This window comes from Molossus molossus, unplaced genomic scaffold (assembly GCF_014108415.1).
Source record: "Molossus molossus isolate mMolMol1 unplaced genomic scaffold, mMolMol1.p scaffold_m16_p_1, whole genome shotgun sequence".
In the NCBI taxonomy this organism is placed as follows: Eukaryota; Metazoa; Chordata; class Mammalia; order Chiroptera; family Molossidae; genus Molossus; species Molossus molossus.
The window spans coordinates 16,683,291-16,707,611 of NW_023425344.1; the positions used below are offsets into that span (position 1 = coordinate 16,683,291).

The following is a 24,321-nucleotide window of genomic DNA, read 5'->3' on the forward strand; positions in this document are numbered from 1 at the left end:
ACGCAGGACTTAATTTTGATACTTAGAAAAAGGTAAAATGTTTTTAGTATATGTACTAAATAGGACACAGAAGAAGCCAGTTTTGGTTAAAAGATTTGATAAAATATGTTGAGAATTCATACCTGGTGGATCCATAAAATCAAAATGTACCAAATCATCAATACCAAGCTTCTTCAACTGTAACACAACCGATCCTAAATTAGAACGCAAAATCTCAGGATAGGTGTTATCCTAGCAAAAAACAAAAATGTTTGTTATGTTAAAATATTCCTTAATCCTCTTGCTACAGAAAACAAAACATAATCTGTTCTCTGCCTCCTTAGCTGTTCGCTTTGGCATTACTTCCACACCACTGACTCAGATGAGAAAAATACTTGTGGAACAGTCTTGAATCACTTTCTGTGAACTAACTTCATAGGATTCTAAGGGTTACCGCTGCTGTCCACGTCAATTCCAAACTGTATCAAGAGTTGCATTCTGAGATTACACCATAATCTGATTTAGGAAAACAACTGAGTTTTTGGTGCCAGAAGGCAAGACGAAGTATATGAAGCAATTTTCTTCTGGTAACATTCAGCTTAACCTTCCAAATACATGGGAAGGATACGGTAAACTTCTTACCTGCATTTCTGTTTTATAAGCTTTCTCTGTATAAAGTCTGAAGCATTTCCCAGGTCTGGTACGTCCAGCTCGGCCAGCCCTTTGTTGGGCTGAAGCTTTACTAATAGCTGTCACCAAAAGGGACTCAACTCTGATTCGAGGATTATACACCTAGTACAATGGAAATAACAACAGAATGATTCTTTCTTCAATTAAACACAAAACTGTGATCTACCAGAAGTACCCAAAGCCCAAAGCTAATTAAAAAATACACATAGTATTGATGACTGACCACAAATCATTCTACCTGAGAAACAGAATCCCTCATACTATACCTAACTTTTTTTCAGATATTTGGATTCCATCATTCTGAAAGACTCACGCTAACATGGAAAAGCTCTCATCTAACACACAAATCACCTTTAGTCTTTCCAATTTAAAATAATCTCAGTTCTACCAGTTTTACCTTGCTTTTATATAGTGGATAGTGCTGAAGGCTTTTGCCTGAAAAGAACCTGTCAATTCCAACACCTGATGTTCAAAGTGGGCCATCAAGAAAAATATTTTAAACTTGGTCCAGAAGAAGTCAGTCAGTTATATACTTTCAGTTTAAAGGTAAAGTTTTCCATCAAAAACATGAATACTATGTACAACAAATTCTCTCAATCATACCTATAAAATGTAATCAAAGCTCTTTGAACAATAAAACATACAGTATTTATTGAGTAGTTACTTCATTTGGCAAAAATTCTTGATTTAGTACTGTTAAACTACAGGTTAACTAAATACCTTTTTTAAAATACTATGTGTGTCACATAAAGAAACTCTAATTTAGTTAATAAGTAACTGATCTGCAGAGATAATCCTATAATCTTACTACCCCCGTATTCCTTAAATAAACATACAAACCAAAAAACTCACCATTATTACAGAAACAAAGAAAATGCAACCTTAAAAAGAAATAAACCCCTTTAAAAAAAAAAAAAAAAAAACCTCCCCTAAGATTAAACATTAAACATGGGCTTAATTTGTGAGAGCCAGCTAGATAGAACACAAAGGGTTTATATCATCTAAAAATGATAACCAAAAATAATTCTAAAAAGTACATTTCAGCCAATAAATGAGTAGGCAGTAACTACTGTTAAGCTAATACTAATTGAGAAAGTATACCACTATTGTACTAAAATATGTACCTTTTGTTTTGCAAATCCAGGATCAATCACAAATACCACACCATCTATTGTCAAAGATGTCTCTGCAATGTTAGTTGACACAACTACCTGTTTAGAAATAAAAAGTAAATAAAATATATTACAAGTAAACTTCAAATGACAGTAAGATTAGCCATTAACTTTTACTAATGTCAAATTTCAGTAAATAAACTTGAAATAAGACTTGATCTTCAATGACCAATGCTATAAAAAGACTAATATTTAAGAATTCAAAATTTCATTTATGCCCCCCGCCATCATGCAACTTTCTTTTTCAACAAAAACAGAAATAAAGCATAAAAAGAAAAATATCAATAAAGCAAAATAAGCTTACTTTGCAGATAGAACACCTTGATAGAACACCCCTTGCTTAATATCCAAATCCACACATGTACATCTTTCAATATTTTCAAGCAATATTTACAAAGGAAAATTTTCTATCACCAGAATTCAACTCAACATTTTAAACAAAATGGCACATAGGGGAAAAATCTCTGATTAGAATCAAAGAACAGGCAGATCATGAGAATCAAATACAGATGTTTTGGAAAGTATACAATCTCAAGAAGGATGACATGTATTATATCACTGCCTATAAAGCAATTAAGAATCAGTTGAACTTTTTATTAAAGCATTTACATACCAATATAGCTTGCTTTATAAAATATCTTTTAGTATATTTTAGATCGGTTTTGGGAAATTGGTCAGAAACTTGAGAGTAACATGTTATGTAACTTTTCCTTTTTTAAACAATGGGAAAAATGGGATCCTCATAAATATTTTTATCCACAGCACCTGATTTTCAGGAACAGATTACCGTCACTAGATGGTAGATGCCTGTATATACAATCAGTTGACAAAGAAGATAAATCAGATACAGAGCCTGTTCTTACAGCTTTTACAGTTGGTAAAGGAAGATTAGACATGGATAGACAATTTAATGACACCAAAGACGTTCTGTGAGACTTAAAAGAGTTACTTCCACAGCTAAGACAAAGAAAGCTTACTGACAAAATGGCATTTAGAAGGAAGAACACAGGTAGTAATAGGCTCAACTTAAACAAGCACATAAGAGACAAGAATGCCCATAGCCACATAGATAAGAAACAAAGGGATTCATACTGCCAGGAAATCTCGTAGATTAATAACTTACTGGAGAATCACTAACAGAGTGTTATTTTGGAATCATTTACGTGTCTAAAACCAAAATGCTTCCTTTTTGCATTGGTCAGTCGAAACAATTGTTAATTACAATATGGATAAAAAAAACCAAAGGTGGGTCAATCTTATGAAAGCACATTTTTCAAGACACTTAATTTTTTAAAAAATTGATTTTCGCCCTGGCCAGTTTGGCTCAACAGTTAGAGCATCAGCACATAAACCAGAGTCCTGGTTCATCCCTGGCCTCAGTTGGGGTCATGCGGGAGACAACCAATCGATGTGTTTCTCTCACACTGATGTTTCTCTCTCTCTCTTCCTCCCTCCCTCCCTCCCTCCCTCCCTCCCTCCCTCTCTACTGAAGATAAATGGAAAAGTATCTTTGGGCAAAGAGTAAAAACAAAAAATTGATTTTCAAGAGAAACCTGGATCGGTTGCCTCCTGCACTAGCCCGGACCGGGAATCAAACCCACCACCTTTTGGAGCACAGGATGCTGCTCCAACCAACTGAGCCACACAGGCCAGGGCATTTAGATGACATGCATGTTTAATAACTAGAACTGAAGCAAACACAGACAACATATATAAAGTTGACAGATGAACTTGAATAATTATAACCTGAGTTTAACATTCTTCTAGAAAGTCAGTGTGTTGTAGAAGCAGCAACTATGAATTTAGGGATAGGTGGCAGAACCAGGGATCAAACCTAAGTAGTAAATAGTAGTGGGAAGGTTTTAACACCACTAGCTTCAATTCTTTTATAACTTTTGCTTATTATTCTAGCTAAAACGAGGTTCTAAAAAAATATTATATAATAAATATAGAATTATAAACTAAACAAAACCTGCTACATGCTTATGGTTAAATCACTTTTAAAAAATATATTACATGTATTTCTTCTAGAATTGAATACAGTGAGTATGATAAGAATTTTCTGTTGTGATCAACTCTTTATTTAAAAAGTTAATTTCTCTCTACAAAATAATTTTGATGCGCATGTTTTCTTTGTGTGTTTATAAAATAGTTATGAGGTGTAAACCTGTGATTCCAGATGTGTTTAAGAATCAGGAGTTAGCCCTGGCCGGTTTTGCTCAGCAGTTAGAGCATTGGCCTGCAGTCCAAAGAGACCTGGGTTCGGTTCCCGCTAGGTGCAGTTTGTCCCCGGCCCCGGTTGGTCGTGTGGGTGGCAGCCACTCAATGTGTCCCTTACATGTCGATGTTTCTCTCTCTCTGAACAAAAAAATGGAAAAATGTCCTCGGGTGAGGATTAAAAATAAAGCATCAGGAGTTAAAGTCAACTTGGTAAGTCCCATGTCACTGACAGTCTTCCTCAAAGTCAAACTCTAAAATACAAGTGTTAAAAAAGTCCTTGGAGAAAGGTGCTTTGGAGGCTGCTTTCCCCAGACTAGAAGAAAATTGGTTAAAAAGCTCTAAGGTAACAAAAAATTTCTTTGAGTAAGAAATAGCATCATACTGATTTAACAATTACTAAAGTGTTTATCACCTCAAGAAAAAGGGCAGGGTTCTGAAACAAGAGGTAGTAGTTTTGGGGACAATAAAGAGGAAAATTCATGTAATAAATTATCTTTTTCATTGAGCAATATATGCTCTGAACCACATTTATTATTAATTTGTAAACTAAAATAAGCTACAGAAAAATCAGCTATTTGTATGGACAAAATTAATGAAAACTAAGTAAAATTAAATAGCTGCTAAATTTTAATAACATCAAATCTATACTACAACAATGATAATTCTTAGTCAAAAGATACTTAGAAGTGATTTATTGATGAATAAATTTTAATGCATATACAAAAGTTACTGTAGCTTAAAGTCAAATGCTTGAATAAACATCAAGCATTATCAAAACAGGTTAAAAATACCTAACCACCAGATAAATAAATACGTATTTTGAATTATCAACCTTTCTTAATCATTAAAAACTTGAAATAGTTCACCATTAGTGCCATCATGTCAGACCTCAACATAAACTAAGTAACTATTTATTTGTAAAAGAAATGCTAGTCAAGTCCCCAGATGGCCATAGAACTTTATCTTTAATATAAGTAACATTTAAAACTTTTAATACTAAAAAGCTTTTTTGTTAGTTTTATCAGACTAAAACTCTATTTTACATAAATGAATATAATGAGGAATAACAAGATATGGCCTTACAAAGCTACTCACAAATATAAAGTGATACAGAATTACATTTGGTGAAATTTTAAAAACTGTATTAAATATCAGTTTTGTTTCAAACCTTTCAGTACTCATTATATACTACTCTATGCTAGCTATTATCCTTGTATTAGACCAAACTACATAAGCAATTCAATAACAAAAATAAATCCAACTATATTTTGTTTTACACAACTAAAAGAAGAATGTAAATCTCTAAATGTTCCTATGTAATCTTAAAATTGTGAATATCAATCAGTGACAGTTTACTCTTGAATGAACGCTCCATTCCAGTAACTGGCACAGTGATGTTTAATAAATTCATGACAGAGAATCAAGGTTGTTCTCTAGTCCTTTGTTTTATAAGGTAGACAGGATATTATCAAAGTTGGGGCATTTGTTAGAGAATAGAAAAATAGCAAAAGTTTTTCCTGTTCTGGTAACTACCCACTTTCCCTTATACTCTTCTCTCCTTCCCCGTAATTCCACCAATCCTTTCTTCTATCTGGGCCAATCAGGCCCTGGGTCTCATGGTCATGTACATGCTCATCTCGCCTGACAGTCGGTGCAGTGCTGGCTGAAAACTGGCACTCCTCCCACCTCCTTCCAGACAGCTTCCCTACGCAACAGCAAAAATATGACTTGACAAGTAATCTTCCTCTGTGAACCACTCTTCTATAAAAATTTTTAATTTTCCCTTAAACATTTCCTCCAAATAAGAATGATGTTTATCAATTGCCAAGGAAGTCCTTCCTCTCTCTGCATCATCCAGGAAGGCTATTGAGTGCTCTTCTTAACCTCTAAGATGAAGCTGACTCTTGCCAAGAGGTAACACAATTTCCCAGCAAAAGGTCTTGTAGCTTTAGCTGAATGAATGATGAAGTGACATCGTGACCCTTAGCTTTGATTCTGAACTAAAAGCCAAGGTAAACCCAAGCCTTGGGGATTCTAATGCCCACCCCCTACCCCCCCCCATAACTATATTACAACCAGCTGCTGAAGAATCTCTCTTTTCAGTGAAAAATATTCCTCAATATTCTTGGGATTTACTAGAGCACAAAAAGTAATTTTTTTTATTTCTATTTTTAAAAAGAACTAGTTCTACTTCTGTGGGTTTAAGTTGTAAATTCTACAAAATGTACTATGTACTGAACTGGCATCTAAATTAATAGAGCAAAGAAAGGCTAACATGTAAATAAAATGAGATTAAGTATAAACCCATACTTCTCAAAATGGAATAAAGAGAAGTACACAAAAAGACAAACAGTAAATCTTGCTGTATGCCAATTTTATGCAACAATAAATAAAAACACCACTGTAAAATTAAAACAAGTGCAAATATAAGAAATGCAGCTGATTTCACGAAAAAGAAATCCTCTGCATGGAGGATACATTAACTCCACTTTCCTATAGAAATGTTTAAATAGCTAGTTTACACATAAAATCAAGCTAAAAACTTCACAGGGAATTAGTAATTTTCAGTCAACAAATCAACTTGAAAACTGTATATTAAATGTGTCCCTTAAAACTTCAAGTTTCCCCCCCAAATTCAGAATGCACATAAAGTAACAAAAGAAAAATATTTCAGCATGTTCTAGAAACACTATGAAATTGGAAAGTTCAACATAATGAAGCTAGGATCAGACCATTTTTAAAGTCATTCACTACCCTTGCTGATCTATGAAAAACTCAAAAAACTGGTTTATTCTCCCTATCAATTTCTTGTTAATTCATATTACACTACGCTGGTGTTGCCAATCCATTCAGTAAATTCTTTCAAGTGAAAAGTGTTTTTGGGTCATTGAACTATATCGTTCAGTATCTTTATTAATTTGTAATTCTTCAATAATCATAGAAAATGTTAGCATAAAGATTGAAAAAATGTAGCAAACAATGCTGTGGGTCTTTTAGTCCTAAACACAGAAATAAGAAAAGCAACAGATTCCTAATTTGAAAAGTACAACATAAATGGGTAATATTTGAAGACTTCTTTCTACACATATAAACTAAAGAAACTTATAGCAGATACTATCAGAACGTAGTTTGTTCTTGATATGTTAGTAACGGTATACACCAAGCTTAATCCTTTGACAATCGTCTATCATAGAGACAAAGGTAATGATGACCACTTTAAAAAGTGAAACTTTAAAACCAGATTAAGGATCTTACTAAAATTCAAATGCAGCTATCATGTAGCTTAATCAATGGCTGGGTTTTAAAAAGTCCAATCAACTTCACCCTTCTAATAGTTTTCAACCCTTTTCAAACAACACAATCTTACCTTCAAAGAATCTATTAGAACCTCCATCTAGTAAAATATAAAATCATGGCTACACTGTTTCAAACTAGAATTCAGTTCCCTTTCCCATACCCAACAAAGCACCCAGAAACAGGGTTGGAAAACCTCACTCCCTTCCTGGGCCAGACACACATCCATACCAAAAAGATCCACGGCTCCTGCCCTCAAGAAACCCACATATTTATGCAGTGTAATTTATGCTACTGTTCAATTCACACATGTGGACATGATATCTGGTTAGACTAGACCTTCAAATGCTTAGTTTTGTTTCTTTTTGGTACGTGCCCCTAGCGGGAACCGAACCCGGGACTCTCTGGTCTACAGGCCAACGCTCCAACCGCTGAGCCAAACCAGCCAGGGCTCAAGTGCTTAGTTTTTGCCACCTGATATAATGGGGAGAAAGAAAGCACTCTGACCATATTCCTCTTTTCTTAACTCCCCCTAGCCAACCGTCCATTTGTTTTCGTTTTTTTGTTAATCCTCACCCAGGGATATTTTTTTTCCATTTATCTTCAGATAGAGTAGGAGAGAGGGAGGAAGGGAGACAGAGAGAGATCTATGTGAGAGAGACCTTGACCGGAATCGAACCCGGGCCGCAGGCCAATGCTCTAACCATTAGAGTCTAACCACTAAGCCAAACAGGCCAGGGTACCAACCTTTCATTTGTTAAAAGGGGACTTCTAGCTAGGGGGTGGAAAGCAGTATCTGCTTGTATCTCTTAAGTCAAAAGATACACAAAACTCTACCTAACTACATTTTTTCTATTTACTTTTTAACTATAGATTATTTTGTAGTGTATATACTAGTCCACAATCACCCATAACTTAGTCCTTTGTAATTCAATATAGCTTGATATCTCAAAGACATTTCTCACATACACATTAAATGTTTACAGAGAACATTTCTTTGCTACCTTTCTTCCAATTGCTCCATTCTGTTTTTTTGGAGGAGGAGGTTCAAAAATACGTTGCTGCTGCTGAGGTGGGAGTGTGGAGTACAATGGAATGATTTTAATGTCACCAACTTCAGGGCCCAAATCATCAACCTCACGTTTTATTCTCTTGCAGGCTTCATCGATTTCCTACAAAATAAAAGTTTGAGTCTGAAAACAAAACAAATACACACTGAAACATTTTAAGTATTTATCATAATCCTGGTTCTATGTGGCATATTTTAAATTTAGTAATCAAAACTAATTCAGCAAATTTCATTGGAATTTCCAAAATAATTTTTAAAACTTTGATCTCTGTAGCCAAACACATAACTACCTTATTGACATTCCACACCCCTTTTCTTAGAGTTGGATGTCCTAATTAATTCCCAACAAACTGTACTAAAATTGAATTTCTCACCTATGAATATTTAGCCACAGTCATAAGCTTTTTAATTTTCACAATCTAGAAGAAATTGATGTGCTTGATTTTTAAAGAAGCCAATTGGGCTTTAATGTCCTGTTATCACTAATGCAATTATATGGAAGATTTGTTTCACTGTTCCTAATGAGAACAAACACCTTTACAGTATCAACATATTTAAGAACTAACTAGGCTAACCCAAATATCTTCAGAGCACCTTCAAAAATTTCCCTGCCACAGAAAACTATTTCAATACACTTGCATTCAAATCCTGGTTTAAAGAGAGGATGCACAATGAATACTGAGAGTGTGAAAGACACAGAGGTAAACGGAGGCTCTAGCAGTTGGCAAGGAAACTGAAAAATCTGGAGGGAGATGTATTTTAAAATTCACTGAAGCACTGATTCAGTTAAACTCAGAAGTATGTTAAACAAATGATTTGGCAACCTGTCCAGTGAAGGACCCAATCATAAGCTAGCCTTATCAAAGTTACCTTTTATTCAAAAGAATGATTTCTTTACGAAAGAAAAAAGCTATCAGATAAACTTATTCCATATTTTATTTTTTCAAACTAGAATTTTCCTTGAAATCATTTTAAGTCACAGTGCAACTTTTTGTGTGTGTGTTACAGCATGCAAAGTTTTGGGATACTTAAAACAAAAAAGTTTTTTGGTCATCTATTTAAAACATGGTTTTCTTTAACAGGTATGGTCTTGAAAATTGTGACACAGAAAATTACTATTAAGAATTCCACATGAACAGTTCCCTTTGAGATAAAGTTTCTAAAAGAACATTATTCACTGAAAGAAAAAATACAACAAATAAAACATATTTTTGAAAAAATATTGCTTTCAAATGCTGAGTCTAGATTAGAATGCCCCCTGCTGGTATGCAAATACAAAATTAGATATCTTCCAAATCAAAAAGTTGGAATATAAATGCAAAACTAGTTTTTCTAGAATGAAAAAAAAGAAAATGGCCACCAATATTCAGAATATTCTCAATTTTACTAATTTAATCATATAGCTGGCCAGCAAATAAATGGTTAGGGTCACCAAACACCCAGATTTCATATACAGTATTACAAAGTTAAGTGCCCCAAATTGTACATTTGCAGATTCCAGAATTTTAACAAGATAATTCCAACTTTACTTGGGACTAGACTATCTAACCTGCTAAGCATAGAGAGAACTAAAATGAAATCACTACTTCATGGGATATGAAGACATCTCTAAATACCACTTATGTTTTTATATAAATAAGATTCTAAAGACCAAGTTTTAAAACTGCAGCAAAAATTTCCCCTCAAGTTTACACAACTTTCCTAACACTGTTCAGAAGACCACAACTTTCCTAACTCCTGACACTGTTCAGAAGACAACAAAACTCACTGGCATAGAGCAACCATCTGCTCAAGTCATGAGCAATACTCAGATTTCAGACAGAACTATCCGATTTGAGAAAGTCTTTCATTTCCAAAAGTATCATATATGTTAGTAAATTAATTTGGATGCCACTAATTTTTAAACTCTGAACTCATCTCATGGAAAAGACATTCTACTCAGCAAAGTTAAAGATAAAACAATATTGCTTAAAGAATGAAGAGTTTCAACATCTTCAAGTATGCACTTATGAACAATTAGTATTTCAACTGCATTTTAATCTAAGTATTGTAGCTTTCCTGAAGACTTTATAAAGTCCAGTTTTAAACATTAGTATAAAAACAAAACAATCTTTCCCATCCTCTCACCAATTAAAACTGTCCTCTCCCAAATTAAGTAAGATGACTACAGAGGCACTATTACTTAAGTAGTCAAAAATGGTAATATAATATAGTCTTAAAAATCATTTTTAAATTTCACAAGATACATATTATGTATGCTATTGAAATGTATGAATAATGAGTTCTCAGAATCTACCATTTAACTAAGAAAAATAACAAAGGGCCAAGTTCATGAGGAATAGTAATTATTTTACACATCTTTAAATCTATGCTACTATATACAATCAATGAAACAAAGTACATTAGGTTCTCTGCTCCTTTCTCCCTAAAGTTCTTCAAATTCAAGACTAGTCACCTAAAGGGTACATATAAACCTAGTTCACAATTACCATGACACTTTATTGAAAGACATATTATACTCCTCCTCTAGAACACATTTGAAACCCATGGGGTTTATTCCCTTCCCTTCCCAAGCTTTAGGAAAGTTGCCAAAATATCAATTGCACAAAATATCAACTCATACAAGTCTTTCAGGTCCTCACCATGAGGACATGAGGTATTTCTGATAGTTAATATGCTTAGTTATCTGAACATAGTAACTATTTTAAATAATAAGAAAATGTGCTATGTATTTTGGAGGAAGTGAGAAACTATAAAGACTAGACACACAAAAAACAAAATGAATACTTTAACATGGCATTACAAGATAAATATGGTTTACATGTCATCAAAAAGGCTTTTGGTAGTCTTGCTTATACAAAGTACAAAATTTCTTTCATTCAAATTTCATAAAAAGGAAGACTAGTACCAACAGAGGTTCACCTGTAAAACCGAATTTGCAACACATCTTATTTCCCAAAAGAACAAGTATGATTCATTCTTTCCTGAGAATGATTTTGAACCCCTCCAGGGAGACTTCACAATGTCTATAGACATTTTTGGTTGTGACACCAGGGGAGAGAGTATTACTGCATTTAATGCATAGAGGCCAGAGATACTCATAAACACCCTACAACAAAGAATTAATTGGCCTACAACATAAATAGTGTTGAGATTGAAATACTTTACAGAAAAGAAACTATTGCCACAATGGGGCACAAATGATAAATCAGACAAACAATACTGAAGAAATGGACAAAAAAATTTACTCAAATGTTATATACCAAGCATTCCTGTAGAAACCGAACGCAAATAAGAGTTCATATTCTAGTGGAGACAGGTGATAATATAGCAGACCTCTGAGAAAAATAGCTAGGACAATTTAGGTAATATACCACGGCCACTAAAACATTCCTCTAGAGCAGAGAACTTTAAACCTAAGGAAATATAGAAAAGGCCTGAGGAATCTGTGGATTCCTATATTTCACCCTCAAATTTCACCTGTTTCAGCACGTGCCTGTTTGTTTTAGCAAACTCTCCTCCCCTAAGCAGGCAATCCACTGGCCACACTTGAGCAAAAATGTTCTGGAGAAGGAGTCAGATCTTTCACTGTAAAGGGTCAAACTATTTTAGGCTTTGCATCCATATAGTATCCACGTTGCATCTTCTTTGACTTAATTTATAGCCTTTAAAAATGTATAAGCAAGTCTTAACTAGTGGCCATACAAAAACAAACAAAAGAAAGGGGCAGCACATGTAGCTATTTAAATTGAAAAACTAAAATTCTGTAAAATTACAATTTAGTCCCCTCCTCTCACTAGCCACATTTCAAATACTCAAAAGCCATGTTGTTGGTGGCTACCATATTGAAGAGCACAGATGAGAATATTTGCAACAATGAAAAAAGTTCTAATGAGACAGCACTGCTCACTCTTGAACCTTGCTACTTATCCCTTGAGAACTACAGCATTACTTGGAAGCTTGTTAGGAATACGGAATCTCAGGCCCCACCTGACCTTTAAATCAGAATCTGCAAGTATTCTAAGTGATCTGTGTGTACATTGGTTTGAGGCACACATTCTAGAAATTCACAACGCCTATTAGAGCAAATGACAAACTCTAAGAGATACCTTTCTTAAAAGCTTTATAAAAACCATTTTATCCAGACAGCATTTCCTGAACTCATGTAGGCACTTAAGAATTTCACAGCACACTTATAAACATCTTCTTAGAAATGAGTTTGGAAAAACCAGTTTGCTGCACCTGAGAATAAAGTATATCTTTTTTTTTTTTAATTTTTAAAAATTGATTTTTAGAGAGAGGGAGGAAAAGAGAGGGAAAGAAACATCCGTGGCCTGCCTCCTGCACATTCCCTCCCGGTGATCGAGCCTACGACCCTAGAATGTGCCCTGACCAAGAATCAAACCCATCCAAGTTTCTGTGTATGGGAGACTAACCAACCAACTGAGCCACACAAACCTGGGCTAAAATTTGTATATTAAAATGAGGCAAATTCTAAATAAGAATTTCAGTGATTCCTTCCAATCCTCAGTGAGCATGTGAAGAAGGCAAAAATATTTGCTGATGGTGGAAGGGCATCTGAGTTATCAGAGTTCACTCATAAGCTTAAATAACTATCATAACCTGATTTCACATCAGCTGTGATTCAAATTCATACCTCAGCAAAATTACAAAATTACCACACATTACTGACCACCTAAGTCCCTCCAAAATCGAGGCTAAATTGCTAAATCTTGAAATTCTAAAGTTATTTAACATTCTTAGGATAATTAACTAGAACACAAACACTAATAGTATAAAAAGCTTAAAGTGCATGGATAAAAAGGTTTATATCAGGTGATGTATAAATATAACCATGTTGAAGAAAAATTTTCAATGTTGAAATTTTGAGATTTTGAAAATGGTTAATATATGTCAAGTTCTTAACTTAAAAGCTGGTGCATATAGAAATAATACACCAAAAGCTAAATAATGAAGCAAATAATGACGATACCTCTTGACCAGTTAAGAAAAGTAGAAGATCTCCCTCCTCTTCTTCACACATGTGAATTTGGATCACCGTTCGAATTGCTGCTTCAAGGTAATCTCTCTCTGGTTCAGGAGTATAAAAGATCTCAACAGGATGTGTACGTCCAGGAATAGTTAAGAGAGGACAGTTATCAAAATAAATCTGGAATTTTCCTGCATCTAGAGTAGCACTCATAACTATAACCTGGTAAAAACAAAAACAATAAAGTATCTCAAGTTGTCTTTCAGGATTCTTAAGTGGTCTTAAAGAAAAAACAAGTAATGTTTCCTGTTCTAATACTACATCAGTTACAAAAGTCTACAAATCCTCATACCAATACATTGTGATTAAATAATGAAAAGATTGAGCTATAGTAAGTTATTTTCATTTAATAAAATTAGAAATAAACTTGACACCCAATAGACTATATATATCTTAAAAACCAGTTTATAAAATTAAATAATATGTAAAAAAGATTGATAAAAGGCATCATTAATATGTAGTATGATTACAGCTCCAATTACTAAAACAGAGCACAAAAACTTGCATATGGGGGAAAATAAAATTACCTTTAATAAGCATGACTTCTTTTATTTATTTATTTTTTGTGTGACTCCTCACCTGAAGATATTTTTCCATTGATTTTTAGATAGAGTGGAAGGGAGGGAGGGAGGGAGAGTTAAGGAGAGAGATGGGAGAAGGTGGGGGGAGGGTGGAGATTGATGTGTCTTTCACATTGATTGGTTGCCTCCCGCACCGGGCCAGGGATTGAATCTATGACCCAGGTATATGCCCTTAACCGGGAATTGAACCCTGAGACCCTGTGGTCTGCAGGCCAACACTCTAACCTCTGAGCCAAACCAGCCAGGGTGATAAACATGACTTCTTTAGACAGACTCTTCAAATACATTCTTAAAAAGCATAATTTAGGCCCTAGCCATTGTGGCTCAACAGTTATGAGCCATCAGCCCATGGACCAAAGAGCCACAGGTTCAATTCCGGCCAGGGGCACGTAGCTTGGTTGTGGTTCGTCCCTGGCCCTGGTTGGGGTCTGGCGGGAGGCAACCAATTGATGTATCTCTCTCACACTGATGTTTTCTTCTCTCTCTCTCCCTCCCTCCCTCCCTCCCTCCATCCCACTCTATCTGAAATTAAATGGAAAAATATCCTTGGGTGAGGACTGGGAGAGGTGGTAGCATAGTTTAGTTTTTATAAGAAAAACATATGCAGACATTAAAAAAAGTCAGAACATTTAGTCAGTTTTAAGACCTTACTGACACAGCAACATTGGCCAGAGTACAATTGGTATAAAAGACAGAAACAACCAACCAAAAAACAAATAAAAACAACAACAACACTAAGATAAGCAAATAAATTTCTAAGAAGTGAGTTGTTGCCCAGCCGGTGTGGCTAGTGTTGAGCGTCGACCCATTACCAAGAGGTTGCCAGTTTGATTCCCGGTCAGGGCACATGCCCAGGTTGTGGGCCCGATCCCCAGTGAGGGGCGTGCAAGAGGCACCCAGTAAATGTTCTCTCTCATTGATGTTTCCATCTCTGTCTCCCTCTCCCTTCCTCTCTAAAAATCAATAAAAGAAAAAAAAAAGTGAGTTCTTCTAGGTATAGCTATACCCACTAGCCAGCACTACGTTGAGACAAGGACAAAGATTTGAATTTTAGAGGAGACCCCTATAGTTAACAAAGGGTAGGGTGAGCAGAAAGGTAATAAAACTATCATGCTATTAGATCATTCCAAAAAACTGAGTGGGTTAGAAATGGAAAAGATTTGGCTTAAAAATATATTACTCAAAAGTAGAAGTGCAGTTAAAATCTAATATGAAGACAGAACAAAGTAGATTAGAAAGAAAAACACCAATGTAGGTACTTACTGGTTGCTTCTCTTATAGTTAATTAGTGATCAGCATATGTTTTGTTTTTTATACATACATAGGTTTTATGAATAAGTAAAGAAATTACTTCACCTTTAAATCTGATCTCTGTCTTACAACTTCCTTCAGAACACCCATGAGAATATCTGTAGCCAATGTCCTTTCATGAGCTTCATCGAGAATTATTACACCATAACGCTCCAGGAGGGGGTCATTCATAGCTTCACGAAGTAACATCCCATCAGTCATGTATCTACATTCACAAAGAACATATCGGTCAAGTTTCATTTAGGGAATTTTTAAAACTAAACTTCGTGGCATAAAATTGAAATGCAAAAACATCAGATAAGACCTTAGCTTAGAACAAATGTGTTGTTTCATAATCATTTGCAAAACTAAGCTTTCAGAAAAAAAATTTGAAGTATAAATCAAACAAGCTATATATTATCAAACCTAGTCAAGTATGACTGCAATACTGAAATGCATTGTGAAAACAAGCCTAATTAAAAAATATAATGATCAAATGGTTTTACACAAATGCCAAGGCAAAATTCGAAGTATACAACTATTCAACGAGGCAAACAAAATTAAGAAACCATTTTAAGTTAAGTTGCTTTATAATACCACATCACTAAAATGTTACTACAAGCAAAAGTGCAGTTCTTTGGAGCCTTCATAATTCTTTACTTGTGCTACAACTGGCTCCTGGATCAAAAGGAAGAGAGTACATGACCCTGCCCCACCCAATTCAATGAGATAATCATAAAGAAGCACAAAAAGGAATACATTAATGGAATGAGGAGCGTTAGTAACAAAGAAATGCCAACAAATATATATGGAAGAGAAGAGCCATAAGACACCAGCTAGATCAATGAACCCAAGAGAGGGAAACCAGGCTTAGGGATGGCTCAAGGGAAGTCAGCTAATATGAAATCCAGGCACTAGTTGAAGAATGGTTTGCAGAATGGTTGTATGGGTCAGCCATCTTCTGTCCATTCTACTCTGGCTATTACTGTCACTAATACAAAATAACTATCTTTAGTTTGGCGCCTGGACAAAACAAAGCCGGCCAGCAAATGCTGAAGTCACAGCTCATTCCCTTAAATACAAATCCAAGATTTTATTTACAGATTTAAAAGCAGTACTAAATCTGAAGTCATCATTTATGACTTCACTATTTTGGCTCTATTTTTCACAAATCAGTCTAACCTAATCTTTCACGGACCAACTTGATACTTTTAGCTTATGTTATCTGTTGGCACAATAAGTTCAGCAAATTGGCAATGTATAAGAGAAATGACTCCTCTTTATTTCAACTGAACACATTTCTGGAATAGACACAGCATTATCTGCAAGATTACTTTACATTAAGACCATGAAAGAAAAAGTGTCAATTCAACTATGACTCAATGACTTAACAATAGTGTAGCACAGTGCATGAATCAGCTACATTATAGCCTCTAGTCGCTTTGAAATGTCTTTGATCTGGTTTGAGGACACTGGTAATTTCTTCTGCTTCAGATGTTTGTTAGGCAATCTTTTTGCACATAATTTCAATAGCAAAACATAATAGGTTCATCTACTTGTGGGTAACTTCCTTAGATTAAACAAAGCTCTTGTCTGTACCATTGCATGGAAAAAAAGAATTGGTCACTCTTCCAGTAACAAATATTTGCTTAAATACTATCAAATGTATAACCTGCTGCTCGGTTTCCAAGCCCATTCATTTCAATGTGGTGTCCTAGTGCAATATTTTTCAAGGCATTTTAATTGGCAAGTTACTCAACATGTAGTTTCAAAAATGTACATTATTTAAAGTGACAATATGTACAACTAGACCAAGTTCAAGAACTCACAGGCAACCACCAAATTGCCAATAGTTTGTAAGACCCTCATAGATTGTAAAATGCATATGAACATCACATATTAAAAATGTGAGAAAGCCACAATTGATAAAGTACCAGGCTTTAACTTAAACACTTCTTAAAACTCATTTTTAAAAAGCCGCTCTCTTTACTTTGATCATTTAACCTCACATTCATCAAATTTCAGACAACCACAATACAGAGGCATTCCAAAGATGAGCTGACTCTAATGCTCATTTTTTTACATTTTTCTAAGAGAGAAAATGTTACAAATGGCAGACTATAAATATTGTAAATTACATTAATGGAATCATTTACCTTCTTTTATTAACAGCTATGCAAAAGCCCGAACCCTCTTACTTCTCTAGGTCCCAGAGACAGACTCCTGGATGTTCCTTATTATTAATTTGATCATCACCCAGATCTAATTGCATGAGATGATATAGTTGTATCCTATATCACCAGTTAATACGAGAAGACTGCCATTTGTACAATAGAGAATTAGGGGAAAAGAACATTTTTATAGTTGGAAGGTCTCTTTAAGATACAACTAAATTAATTGCTTTTACAGTGAAGAAAACGAATTATTAGCAGTTAACTTTTCCAGGGTCTCAAAACCAGTTAAATAGCTTACCAAGACTAGGTATCAGTGTACCAATTCCAACCTTGGTCCCTTACTACACTAACACTTTCTCCAAAGTCTCAGATAAATGTGTGTATATAATTGTGATTATATATCTTTGAAGTTTCAATAATGAAGTGGTAAACAAAAACTGCATAGGACAGCCAAAGTCTACATTTCACTGGGTACCCTATTGTCCAAAGTGTTTTTCTAACTGTTTTGGAACAAAGATTCTCTTAAAAAGTCATCTGCATCACCTGGGAACTGGTTAGAAATACAAACCTTGGGCCTCATCCCAGACCTACTTAATCAGAAATTTTGAGGGTGAGGCATAGCAATCTGTATTCTAACTAGCTTTCATTTGATTCTGATGGTTGCTAAAGTGTGAGAAGCATTAGTCTAATAGAGTTAAACAAGTAAAAGAGGTAGATTAAGCAAAGTAGATGCCTAAAACAGCAACAACAAAAAATCCTTGGAGTAAGTTACAGAGTTCAGATTTCTAACCACAACTGTTTAATGAATAAAAATAAAATAAACCAGAAGAAACCCAGTGTGCTGAGTAATATCAATTTAAGTATTTTTGCAATGGGCACACAAAGATGGCATAGTACAACTACAAGCCAACAGCCAACCCTGACCCCAGTCAATATCACCAACTGTGATATAAACAAAGCACTGTAAAACATTATGTGCTACATTGTTATTTGTTTATAGTTTTGAGTTCACACACACACACAATTTTTTGAAACATCTCAAGCTGCCTGGTTCCTAAAAAAATCATAAACAAAGAACCACAGAAAGGTGAAAAATGTTTTCCAAAATGAATCCCATAAAAAACTTAAAATATTATTCATAACTTTAGAAAATAGTATTGACTAATGTTCAAATTCTGAGTGATGAAAAAGCAATGTGGGGAAGCAACATCTAATAATTTAGTGCTATGTTATTTGGTGTAGGGAAGGAGAGAGCCTTCCTAAATCCTATCTTGAACCTCAACCACCCCCGCAAATGCCTGATTGATGAAAGATGTTTAAAACAAAAACAAAATACTAGAATACAGAGGTAAAAAAAATTTTTTAAATCTTCTTAGGCAGGGTATATTGAACAATCTAGTGTTAAAAAATAAGTTGTTAATTAAATACTTGTATAAAACTCAAGGTTTCTGTATGGCATTTAGAACAGAGGTGGGCAAAAGTAGATTAATAATAATGAGTAATCTCTTGTCCTTTGAGACTACATGGAGGGACCTGGAAAGTATCATCCTGAGTGAAACAAGCCAAGCAGAGAAAGACAAATTTCATATGATCTCACTGATTTCTGGAATATAATGAACATAACAGTTTGAGGACAATCCCCTAAGGAGTGGGGAGCTGAGAGAGGGATGAACAACAGAATTTATATGCATATAATAGGCATGAACAGTGGACATGGACAACAATCGGGGGAAGGGGCGGGGAGGGAAGGGGGAGGGGGGAACCACTGGGGGAAAAAAGGAGAATCATTTGTAACAAAAATTATTCAATAAAAAAAAAGAAAAAAAAAATAATAATAATAATGAGTAATACAGTAATTAATAAACAAATAATTATACAAGAATTAACTGTTTTGCGTACTTACAACTGTAAACCTATTTTTGCCCATCCCTATATTAAACACAAAGCAGAGAAATAGTAACTGGACAAAATCTGCATTTTATATCCAGAATGCTATTTTTGTTAAAAACTCCTACAAATCATTAAGAAAAAGGCCAACCAATCATAGAAAGACAGGCAAAGAATATGAACAGACAGCAAATTTCATCAAACCTATAATACCACATATTTTTTCAAATTTACCTTCTCTGTTACTGGGATGCATTTTAAACAGTACCTTACAAATGACTGTCAACCAGGCAGCAATATTTCTGGAAAGAAAGTCTCAGATTCCAAAAAGAAATACAAAGGGCTCATGAACACATGTAAAGATGCTCAATTTCATACAAAAGAAATGCAAATTAAAACCATAATGAGATTCCATTTTTCACCTACTATACTGACAGAGATAAAAGAAGTTCCACAGCATAGTGTTGGCAAGGGTAAAAAAAAACCAGCCGTCCATTTGCTCATTCCTTACTGGTCAGAGTAGATAAAATCTCTATGGAGAGCAATCTGGCAACAGTTAATAAAATTCAAACATACCCTTTGGCTCAACCAATTTCATTTGTAGGAAACTCATTTCAGTTATACACCTGTGCATGTGAGAAAAAAAAAATGTATGTACAAGGTTGTAAGAGGATACTAAGGGCAACAGCAATTTTTAATAACAAAACCTGCAAATTTGTGTGTACATCAATAGAATTAATTAAACTATGCACCCATTAAAAAGAATGAGGCAAGCCCTGGCAGGTTTTGCTCAATGGTTAGGGCGCTGGCCCAAGAACCAAAGAGTCAAAAGCAGCTACCTGAATTGCAGGTCTGATGCCCCCCACCTAAGGGCATGTGCAGGAGGCAACTAACTGATGTGTCTCACACACTGATGTTTCTCTCTCTCCCCCATCCTCCCTCCCTCCCACTCTCTCTAAAAAAGAAAAAAAAAAAAAATCAATGAAAAAATATCCCCTGACAAGGCTTTACAAAAAAATAAATAAAAAAAATGAGGCAACTTTTTTATTTACTGTTCTAGAACACCCAAAATTCAATGTAAAACCAGTAGCCATTTGTCTTTTTTTAAGATTATTGATTTTTAGAGAGAGAGGGAGACAAACATAAATGTGAGCAAAACATCAATTATTTGCCATTTTGCACATCTCCCTACGAGGAATGGACCCCTCAACGAGGGCATGTGCCCTGACCAGGAATCAAACTGACAACCTTCTGGTGCACAAAAGGAAGGACGCTCAACCAACTGAGCCACAAAGGCCACAGCAGCCGTATGTCTTGAAACAACAGCCCTGCTATAAACGCTGAAGTTAATTTGTTCTGAAAACTATAGTTATGAAGTGCTATTCCAGTACTGTTAAGATATGATCACCTTTCAAAGCATAGGTGTTATCCTGGGATAACTAAATATGCAGGTAAATCAAACCGGTTTCTAAATTATCCAAAACTTGCCTAAGCATGACTCAAAGAAATTCTTAGTAGATGCTTCAAAAAGTATCTATTATAAATCAATGGCACTGCTTAATCTGAGCAATTAGATTTACTGCTTTCCCTATTACCTAGAAAAGATTTACAAATACCTACACATAGAGATTTATATGGAACAGGAGGAATAATGATGGGAAGGAATAGCACATAACACTGACAGTGGTTAGGAAGATGTCCTTGTTGCAAGACAAGCATAGGTTCAAGTTCCTGCTTTCTTAATGGTGTCTGACCTTGAAAAGTTAAACTTCTGTAATGCTCCACTGTAAAATAAGAATATGGTGGCCAGTGTTTAAACAAAACAATGTATTAAAGCACCTACTATGCCAACCGCCTGGCACTTGGAAAGTATTCAATACAGTAGGATTCTACACAACATTTTCAACTAATGTTCACCTAACTATAAAATGAGATAACCTTACCTTCTATAAACATACTGCAATATTATAGTCAGTTTTTTGTCCCTACCTGTTGGATTAACTATATTAGCACAAAAACCAGAGTTGCACATATGTATCCAAATGTATTCTTCAGAGAAGCTTGAAAACGATGAGTCTCTCACACACATAAAAACTAGCAAATGCGTGAGGGTAACTATAAAAGAGTGAAGGGGGTCTGGAATCCCAGATTTGCCAAAAGAATTGTCTTTTTGAATTCCAGAAAAGCAACGCCTGTGTATTTTGCAAGTGTTTTAAGTTTAAACTCCACCTTAAGAACTAGACATTTTACTGAATAATGGAACACCAAACAAAGGTCCCACATTCAGGGAAATGATGTTGGTCCTAAATCAATAGATTTATAAAAAGTAAAAATACTTCAGGTTTCTATAAATTTCCTATTTACTACTGTTTTTAGTTTAACCCACTGCAATCCAGTCAAATCACGAGTGCCTGTATTAAAGAAAAGCCACCCACATTAAAATGTCTACACAAACGGGTTTGTATGTAGTAATTTCTTCAAAGTTACAATAGATTAAAGAAATAATTACCTTTATTTTCCCTACCATGTAACATATTTTTGTTTATAGCTCTTATCAGTAAAATACTTTTTGAATGACAACAGTAAGAAACAGAACAAAGCTAAAACAGCTTTCACTTATCAAGAACTATTTTAGAAGATAGACTATGTATAGCACAATGATTTTTAAAACATAGCTCTCTCTTCATTACTTAATATGGTGAGACTAAACACCCTAACCATCCTTCACAATGTCAACACAATAAAATGGTTGATTACCTAAAAAAGAAAAATTTAAACATGCTCACAGTGAATGCCACTATACTTATTCAATAACTACAGGTAAAAGTCATCAAATTACCTTCCTTCATGAAAACAATTTCTTCCAATGTTACTTTCATACACCACAGGTACAAAAAAGTTTGATCTAATCTATTATAAGTACACATGTCAACTTGAAATGAAGTTATCTAGCTATTTTTGGATTCAAAATGGCTAGCACTAAATTTCTCAATTATACAGTTCTATAAAGTTAAGACAATTTTCACAAAACTGATCCATGTGAACACAGCAGATTAAAAAAAAAAAAGCACTTTGTAGTTCAAATATTAAGGTGTCTTCAAGGACATTTTATATATAATCCCCTAACACAACCTGAGTTTAGATTACTGCATAACCTTAACATCCATGTAGTCATGCTCTGCTGAACAATGTTAACAACAGACCACACACATACAAGTGGCATGTCATATAACCTAGGTTTGTAGGCGATAAACATCTAGGTTTGTTTAAGTGCATGCTATGATGTTTGCTCAACAAAATCATCTAATGACACATTTGTTGGAATACATCCCTGTTGTTTAGTAGTGCTTAATTGTATATACATGCACAATCAAGAGAAGAATAAGCTATTTTCTTGGGTACAACAGGTTACTGAAGTGAGAATAATTACGTTCTGCCCTTAAAGATATAAAACAATTTATATGCTGTTCTTCATACTTAATATGTGATACCAAAGAACTAGCTTTAGGTAGGTTCAAATCAATTTTCAACTGTACATCACACTGCATTCCTTTTCATGATGTCATCATCTCTGAAAAGTTGGACTTTTGATAGTTGCCATGATCAAAAAGCAAGTACAGGTGACCCCTGAACGACATACGCAGTTTAGAACTTCACAAGTCCACTTATTCACAGATTTTTTTTTTCAATAAATATCTGTGCTATTTTCCATCTGAGGCTAGGTGTCCATGAATGCAGAAGACCGATAAAATACAGTGATTTGTCTTTTTATATAGGGGACTTGAACATCTGCAAATGTTGCTATATCTTTTGGGGTGGGAGGGATGGTGTTAGTTGTTGTGTTCCTAGAACCAATCCTCCGTGGATACCTAGGGACAACTGAAGTTTTTGACATGGGTGGGCATGACGAATCAGTTACCCTAACCCCTGTGTTCGTTAAGAGTCAACTGTGTAAGACAAAGATCAGTAAAGAAAATAAATAAAGGTGGCAGTGTCCAATTGACACAGACATCACATTAGTAAACAATGGTGGTTAAGAAGGAAATTAAAACATTGGGTTTTTCCTTTCAATTTATGTGTGGTTATTTGTTTCAAGGGCTATTAAGTTGTTATAAATAAGTTGTTGGGAGACTGAACTACTAAATAAATGGAATTCTGAGTTATTTCTTTAGACCTAGGGAACCACACAAAAAAAATTACTGACACTAAGCATGCTGTAAACCAAGGCAACATGGGAACTTCTACTCTATTTAAAACCTAATCTTCCTATCTGTCTCTCCATCCTTCTCAGCTCAGACAAAATACCTCCTCCAATACATGTGACACTCAAAATACCTTTTTAATTGCTTCATAGCTTACCTCACCAGCCAAGTCAAAAGAGCCAGAGACACTAGCAACAGTTCCTTTATATACGTAATGTTATTTTCATTGATAAAGGAATAAACTAAGATTTACATGAGCTTACGTTCAATTTGATATACTCCTAGCAAAACATTACACAGTATGAGGCAACATTAACCTTACTATAATCACAATAGTATTCTCTATATATAGCATGATATGATTATAATGAGAACTAGCAGATGTAGTCACAATGGTAAGGCACCAACAGTATTTTGAATAAAGTGAAATCTGCAACGTTTTAATGCATTTCTAATACAAAAAAAATGGACAAAAAGAAAAAGTATCAAACTCCATTTGCAATATGTACCTCCTCACAATTCTTAGCTACAATGCTTTTAACATCAGCAGCCAAAGCACACAGCTTTATTTCTTTAAACAAACATTCAGTATGTTTGAGTTAGAACAAGAAAATTGTTTTTTCAAAATACACTCTCCAATTTTTTACTGTTTATGAAGAAAATGCTTTACCATCCTCACAAGAGAATTTACAGAAAGCTCAGATCAATGTGTA

The 24,321-nt window shown here is 34.7% G+C and overlaps 1 protein-coding gene across 2 annotated transcripts in view; it reads right to left on the minus strand.

Annotated features, from left to right (window-relative positions):
- Positions 1-24,321, minus strand: part of DHX15 (DEAH-box helicase 15) — a 56,093-nt gene that overhangs the window by 13,304 nt on the left and 18,468 nt on the right. For both annotated transcript variants that reach the window (XM_036255549.1, XM_036255540.1), the window contains exons 4-9: positions 15,412-15,571; positions 13,418-13,636; positions 8,360-8,527; positions 1,794-1,880; positions 622-771; positions 123-231 (exon numbers count right to left, since the gene is read on the minus strand). In XM_036255549.1, coding sequence (XP_036111442.1) covers positions 123-231; positions 622-771; positions 1,794-1,880; positions 8,360-8,527; positions 13,418-13,636; positions 15,412-15,571 — 893 coding nt within the window. The remainder of the gene's footprint in view (positions 1-122; positions 232-621; positions 772-1,793; positions 1,881-8,359; positions 8,528-13,417; positions 13,637-15,411; positions 15,572-24,321) is intronic.